Source organism: Mus pahari, chromosome 23, assembly GCF_900095145.1.
Source record: "Mus pahari chromosome 23, PAHARI_EIJ_v1.1, whole genome shotgun sequence".
NCBI classification, from domain to species: Eukaryota; Metazoa; Chordata; class Mammalia; order Rodentia; family Muridae; genus Mus; species Mus pahari.
In genome coordinates this window covers 2,420,626-2,428,337 of record NC_034612.1, presented here as the reverse complement: position 1 = coordinate 2,428,337, position 7,712 = coordinate 2,420,626, and the positions used below count along the sequence as shown (strand labels likewise).

At 52.3% G+C, this 7,712-nt stretch overlaps 1 protein-coding gene across 3 annotated transcripts in view; it reads left to right on the top strand.

Moving 5' to 3' along the window:
- The first annotated feature begins 639 nt into the window (after positions 1-639).
- The window catches only part of Sez6l (seizure related 6 homolog like), a 161,052-nt gene continuing 153,979 nt past the window's right edge, over positions 640-7,712 (top strand). For 2 of the 3 annotated variants that reach the window (XM_021186619.1, XM_021186618.1), the window contains exon 1: positions 640-1,066. In XM_021186619.1, the coding sequence (XP_021042278.1) occupies positions 970-1,066 (97 nt within the window). In that variant the 5' untranslated portion in view covers positions 640-969. The remainder of the gene's footprint in view (positions 1,067-7,712) is intronic. The other variant, XM_029533647.1, reaches the window with a different exon arrangement.

Genomic DNA, 7,712 nt, shown 5'->3' with positions numbered 1-7,712 from the left:
GACCCAAAGCTTCCACTGGAGGGGGAGGGAAACGGGGGCTTAGGCTCTGGAAGCCTGGCGGATCTGCAGGGAGCTGTTGAGAGTGCTAATGTAGCTGAAATCATAACATGGACCCAGAAGTCTGTGGCTGGGCGTTTCCAGGGTGAAGAACCACTTGGTATCAGACAGAGGATCCCGTGGTCATGTGCATTGGTCCAACGATGTCCCTGGATGCAGTCGGTGTGGTTTCCTAGGTCACTGGGACTCTCTGTGGAAGCACCAATGCATTTGGCGGATAGGGGAGGGGAGGGGAGGGGAGGGGAGGGTGGAGGCGTGTGGGGCCCTCAGGGGCCAGAGAGGGCTGTACAGGCCAGGCTGTTCACCAACTGGGTTCGCAAGGACACATCGGGCGCTCTTCCGCCTTGTCTGAACGTCCCAGCATCCGCAAAGAGAGTAGGGACCCTGGGCCCACCCGGGACCGGGCGATATCACTAACTTCTCAGGGCCTGAGGGCCAAGCTGCCCCCGGAACGGCCCTCGGCCGCCTCCTCGCGCTCACTTCCCTCGCTCGCTCGCTGGTTCGCTCGCTCTCTCTCCTGCTCCCTCTCTCGCTCGGGCACCAGCCCCCGCCCTCCGCTCTCTCGCCGCCCGCGGCTCCTCCTCACTCGTCCATCGCCCGCGCCCGGTGCAGCTCGGCCAGAGCCACGGCGGGCTGCGCGTCCGCCAGGAGCCGCTGCCCTAATCCTACTGCCGGGATCCCTCTGCCTGGATCCCTCTAACTGAACCCCGCTGCACCAATCCCTCTGTCTGTCTGGACCTCGGTCTGGGATCAGGCTGCTTGGAGCCTTCTGTCCATCTCTCTTTCTCTCCCTGGATCGCACTGCCTGATTCCGGCTGCTCTAATCCTTCTGTCTGGACTCCGCCGCACGGATCCCTCTGCCTGGACCGACCACACGGATCTCTCTGCGCAGACCCCAGCTCCGTAGCTACGATGTCCGTGGCACGGCCACAAGCCGCGGGACCGGACAGGATCTCTCTGCTCCTTGTCGCCTTCCTTCTGGGGAGCCCCGCAGCAGCTCAGGCGGAAGGTAAGCACCCTGAGGGCCCCGGCCCAAAGAGGGTAAAGTTGTTGTGGCTGACCAGAGCGGTCGGGGGTCTCGGCTGGTCAGGGAACACACGCGCCACCCGCGGGACCGCCCGGATTCCGGGCTGGGCACCTCGTCCCTGCTGGAGCGCGGAGGCGGGGACGCATCTAAAGGACTCCCGCCTTAGGCTGCGGGTCCTTCGTTGGTCTCTGGGCTGGGGAGAGACTCCCTTTTGCAGTCTGAAGAAGCTTTGGGAGCGGGGTCCTCTCCAAACCTTCAGATTCTGGAAGCTTTCTGCAACTGCACCCGGGGCTGGCTGCCAGGTTATTCTGCCAGGCTCTGTGGAAGAGGATAGGTATAGGAAGCGGACAGCTGACTGCCTGTCTCCAGAACCAGATTCCCTCCCATCCCACCATCCCACGCTGTCTCGGACTATCCGGAGGGGCTGTCTCCTGGATAGGTCCCAGCCAGGTGTCAGGAAATTGGACTTGGGTGTGGCTTCTTCGGATGGAGAGGAGCTCAGGGCTTCCAGAACTTGGTGAGAAGAGAGATGTTAGAACCTCAGGGGCTGGGCCCCTTTTATCCTTCTACAGCCTCATTGATATTAGGAATGAAGAGAGGCTGCTGGTGAAACCCACGTGCTTGTTGCTTAGGAAGGGGGTCTGAGTTTGTGGAGATGTTCTTTCATCTGCCTAGAGTCACATGTTCGCTCCACCCTGCTGGGGTCCCAGGAAGTTACAGTGAGAGAGGTGGAGAGAAGAGGGAGGCAAATAACTCACCCAAGGCTGGCCCCACTCCCCGCCACCCGAGCTATGGGGGTGAGCAAAAGACACCAGGAGAGCCCATTGTGTCAGCTATTGGGGTTGGATCACTTAACCTCTCATTCTCTCGGCAAGGTGTGACTCTTGTTTCCTCCCGTGGTAACTTACAAAACAAAACTGGGAGCCTGACTGAGCTGACCACAGCATGGGGAGCTCACCCCAATCCCCAGCACCCCCGTCCATCTGGAGTTCTGTTTTATTGAGGTTTTCTTGATCTGGAGTTCTGAGGACAGAGAAACATTGCCGCTTCGCCGCGGGGAATTCTGGGCCCCTGAGTTCAGCACCAGAGGCCCCGGACAGCTCTCAGTTCCAGGCCCTAGTTCTGGGTCCCATCTCTTCCTTGTGGCCTGGAGTGCCCTCAACATACCTCAGACATTATATCCCCAATCTGTTGGGCCCAGAAATGAGAGCAATGGGCATGATTTGCCTGCTCTATTTAACAAAACATGTCCTTGAGAACGCCCCCTCCCCTTGTGAGACAGTGGTATTTCCAATTTGCACCAGGTCTGGGCAATTTCCCTAGGAAAGATGGGAAAAGAGATTTGGTTTAAATCAATGGTCTCTACCCAGCATGCCCTTTCTTAATTAGCTGTCTCTTTCCAACAATAACGTGGTGGCCTTGAACTGAATCCAGATTGCCCTGCCCCAGCTCTTAAATCTCTCTCTCTCTCTCTCTCTCTCTCTCTCTCTCTCTGTGTGTGTGTGTGTGTGTGNGTGTGTGCGTGTGTGTGTGTGTATCTGTGTGTGTGTGTGTGTGTGTGTGTGTGCCACTCCACAAGCAGAACTCAAAGATGCCCAGAGGCTCACCATCTTTTCTAAAGTGGCCCTACCTCTGAGTTTGACATTCTCTAAGGCACCACCCTTGGCATGGGGGTGGGGTCTTAATGGCATGTAGGGAAATGTCACCCAAGATCAGGATCCTGTATCCTGATTCCTCAGTGTGTGCCAGAGTGTAGGAGGGAAGGCAGGATGTGTGCATTTGTGATGTCAATTTTTAGACATTTTATATTTTGCAACTGCTCCACACCATGCAGCTAGTGAGCATATATTTTTAATTAACTTCAGGTCACTGCCAAATTAAAGTCCACTGATATACTTCATCCAAAGACTCATTACTAACCGTGGGGTTCTGACTGAGTCATAAGAAGGGAGTCAGGGTGGCCCATGGGCATTGCCAGTTCTCATGGTCCATTTGGAAACAATTGATCTTCCGCAATAAATTCTATTTTTAACCGGCAGCTCTTATCCACAACCAGAGAGGAGAGGGTCAGAGGAGCCCAGTGTTGTAGACTTGTCTTCCTGCGTGTAGTGTGAGGGGTGGGAACTTGTTGCAGGGTGTGTATTCTCTGGGCCGTTTTGATGGGAATAAAGTGTAGCTTGTTTTTTTTTTTTTTTTTTTTAAGAGGACTCCTATTGCCTAAGACGTGCATGGGAGAGCAATGCACGCACACGCCGAGACTGCAAAGCCTGACGTTTCTTTTCTTTTCCCCTTGGATTAACAAAGCAAATCCAGTATCTCTCAGTAAGACTCTAATTTCTTGCCTCCCCTAGCCTCTGACATGTGGTGAGATGTATAGTTATTACGTCGGCCTTAAGTGTGCTTTCCTATGAATGTGCCCTTCTTTTTCAAGGAGTTTCGGCTGCCCCCACCAGGGACTACCCGACCCAAACTTGAAAGATTCTTCCTTTATTCACACAGTTCTGCTGGGCATTAGGAAACCATATCGACTTCCTTTCTTTCTTCTTTCAAGGCATAAAAAAGAATGTTTCCCGAACAATTTGGTTTGTGACTTTTGGTTTAGGAGTCCGTTCCTGCAAACCGTTCAAAGGAGCGCAGGACACAAGGCTCCTGTGTGCCGGTTGATGGCTGCGTGGCAGGCCCATACTGCATACCTCCACTAGGGGCGCTCAAAGCTGCAGCTGGTGACTGAGGGCAGAAAGGAGGCAGACACGTGTATGTCCTGTTGAAAGCTAGGATGGTTCTCAGCCTAATGGTCTGACCACGTGGCTCTACTCCCTGTCGCTGGAGGTACCTGGTTCTTATGTCACAGGGAGAGATTACTGCCGGCTTTTGGCACACAGTGAAAGGGGCAGGGGATGCAGAGATGAGAAGTTTGCAAAGAATGCTCTCCCGCAAGGTGTCATTACAGCTCAGACCCCCATCTAGCCCTTTTCTGCCGGTCCGCAGCAAGGCTGCTCTGGTGAGCGGTTGGATTGAATGTGAGAAGGAAATTAGCAGGGTTCAGGAAAACGGTTCGGAAATCAGAGCTGCCTCAGCCCCAAAGCTCAGTCCATTCATGGGTTAGGTGCACTCAACCTTCAGAGAGATCATCTCGTCTGGGACTCCATTCTGCCATCTGTGGGACGTAAATAGAATGGGGGGCTGATGGGACCAACCTGGAAGGTTGGTTATAGGATCCTGTAACTCGTGTAATGTTCACGCACACACAATGGTTTCCTATTCCCCTAAGAACGAACCTCCTCTGTGAACAGGTACCGAGAAAGTAGCCTCCCAAAATTGGGCAAAGCAGATGCCCACATGAATAATTTAGGCCAAAGTCGGGGAGGAGGGCCAGCAGGCAGCCCTACTTACCTGCTCACCACCATGTAGAGAGGGAGATCTCAGTATCACAGGGGGGTGGCTGCTTTCCTTCCCAGACCCCCCACGCTGCATGGCTTTGAACTCACCAGCAGGAATCAGAGTTCACAGTTAATGGCAACAAAAGATGACATATTGGAAAGAGGACACGAGAAAGCTTCCCGGTGCGCCGAGTTCTGATATGACTGGCTATATTCAAGCCACTGTGTGCCGAGTTCTGAGGTGACTCAAGCTACTGTAACCAAAAACGCTCAGACTCTATGACTGGGAACCCTAGTTCATTAATCACAGTTCTGGTGACTCGTACTCCAAGTTCATAAAGCCGGCAGAGTTTGTCTGGTAGGAACTGTCTTCCTGGTTTGCAAATGTCCACTCTCTTACGTGGTTCCAAAAGAGAGTGAGGGTCTCCTCCCTCACTTTCCAAGGGCTCCTATCTCATTTTGGGGCTCAGCCCCCTCAAGCCTCACCGTAACTCAGTTGCCTCTGATTGGTAATTCGGGTTTTTGATGTACGGCTGGGGAGGGATATGAGCAATGCTGGGGACACAATGTTCCTCTGCTGGGCACCACTTCCTGCACCCCCCAACACGAGATCCACAGGGTCTTGGCTGTCAGCTGTGTGTTTTAGTGGAGGGATGGGCTACGATGGAGTCTGAGAGGTGGCTGTGTATGACTTTCGCCAGGTCTGATGGGTGAAGTCTTGCTGAGTAGGGCTGGTCCTGCAGGAATGTAGCAGGTGACAGGAAGAGAATTCTACATGAGGCAGAGAAACCCTAAAGCGGGCTTTGCTCTTGGAATTAAACAGAGGGGAACCGGAGCCAGCAGAAGGAAGAGGGAGAGAGGCTCACCTGCGGGACCTGACCTCAAAGATACAGATTGTGATGGTTTGAATATGCTTGGCCCAGGGTGTGGCAATATTAGGAGGTGTGGCCTTGCTAGAGTGGGAGTGGCCTCATTGGAGTAGGTGTGGTCTTGTTGGAGGAGGTGTGGCTCTGTTGGAGCAGGCGTGACACTGTAGGCGTGGGCTTTAAGATCCTCCTCCTAGCTGCCTGTCAGTCAGTAGTCTGCTAGCAGCCTTCAGATAAAGATGTAGAACTCTCAGCTTCTCCTGAGCCATGCTTGCCTGGATGCTGCCATGCTCCCGCCTTGATGATAATGGATTAAACCTCTGAACCTGTAAGCCAGCCCCAATTAAATGTTGTCCTTCTAAGAGTTGCCTGGGTCATGGTGTCTGCTCACAGCAGTAAAACCCTAACCAAGATGTAGACAGTTGTCCTCCCTGTGCCCTGGATCTCAGGAGTTGCCCAAATGAAAGGGAGTGAAGGATCAGTTGACTGAATCATTCACTGTCCTTCACTATGGATGGAGAACAGCCTTTTCCTAAAGGACTGCTCAGTCCCCATGCAGCTTCCCACTGGTTTGCACACAGAAGCAGCCCCAAGGTGGCCTTGACAATGATACAGAGCAAACATGCTGGCTTTGTGGGGTGTTTGAAGCATAGGCACAGGACTCATCTTTAGACCCATGTGGACTCAGTTAGCTGTAACAGACTGTGTACACAATGAAAACACCAATTATGGAGTGTTGGTTTAGTTCCAAATCTTGTGCTGAGTGGTTTGTGAAGATCGTTTAGAGATTCCTCAGCACAAACCCACCAGGCAGAAGACCATGTTATTCCTGCTGTGCAGTTGAGGGAAACTGAGGCTCAGAGTGAACAGGCAAAGGGTATAACAAATGGGTCACAGGATGTATTGATCCCAGGTCTCTTGTACTCTGCTCTCCTAACAGGAAGGGTAGGTGTCACATTTAGGAATCTCATCTTGGGAAGCAAGAAGTAAGTACATCAGTGAATTCTGCTGGGATACCCATTTTGTTAAAACCTGTCTCTTGACTGATTGTGGTGGCAGACCCACCATCCCAGCATTCAGGAAGCTGAGCTGAGGGTTGTGATTTCCAGACCAGGCCCTATAGTGTGTGTGTGTGTGTGTGTGTGTGTGTGTGTGTGTGTGTGTGTGATCATGTGTGTGTGATCATGTGAGTGTGATATCATGTGTATGTGTGTTTGTGTTCCCATGGAAACTGACTGCTATCTTGAGTGTGTGTTATTTTGTGTGTGCTATGTTGTATGCGTGTTCACATGGAAACCGACTGAAATTACTCATTAGCTGAAGAGAAACCAGGACCCAAGTCTAGCCACTTCCTAGTCACAAGCCAGAGTCTTTCCATCTGCTGGTGGATTACAGCAAACACTACCAGATTCATGAGGTTGCCCTCACGGGACTGGGAAAAGGCAAATCAGGAGCTTGGCACTTGCCAAGTAGTCAAGCCTCAGAAAGATGGGGATACTCTGGAAGCCAAAGACCCCAAACACTCCAGCTTCCTTCTCCTCTCATGAAGGGAGGTGGATGTGAGGTACTGTGTGCCTTCCCTACACTCTCCCACTGATCCCTGGCCGGTTCTGTCAGGTGACATCCCTGCCTGGCTTTTACAGAAAGGGAAACTGAGTCTCAGAAATGCCCCTCCCCAGGGCACTTACTCAGGATCTGTGATGGCTGGTTTTATGTCTACTTGAAACAAGTTAGAGAGTTACTTGGAAAGAGGAGACATCACTTGAGAAAATGCCTCCATCCGATTGGCATATGTCTAGCCTGTGGTACGTTTTCTTAGTGATTGACATGGGAGCAGTGTGTCACCCTTAGGTACTGGGTATATACGAAAGCGTGCTGGCTGAGCAAGCTCTGAGGAGTAAGCCAATGAGCAGCTCCCCTCCATGGCCTCTGCATCAGCTCCTGCCTTCAGGTTCCCCTCCCTGCTTGAGGAAGTCCTGTCCTGACCTCCCTCAGTGATGAACTGTGATTTGGAAGTTTAAGCCAAATAAACCCTTTCCTCCCCAAGTTGTTTTTGGTCATGACGTTTTATCACAGTAATAGAAACCCTAGACGGGGTCTCATGGGCAATGTATGACAGAGGCAGGATTAAAACCCGAGATCTTTGGATCCCAAAGCCCATCTTTGTTCTAGATGGTAAGGCAGCCTGAAGAACAAGCTCCTCTGTCAGGACTCCACGCTGGGACGTGTCTTATCATCCAGATGAGATGTCAGGTGTCCCGAGTCAGATCACCCTGCAACAAAGTGGTCACCTCAACTTTACTCAGACCTATAGGATGGCTCCTATGTGAAGCCCACAACCCCGACTGTCACCCAAGGCAACCTTCTGCTGGTTCAACTGAG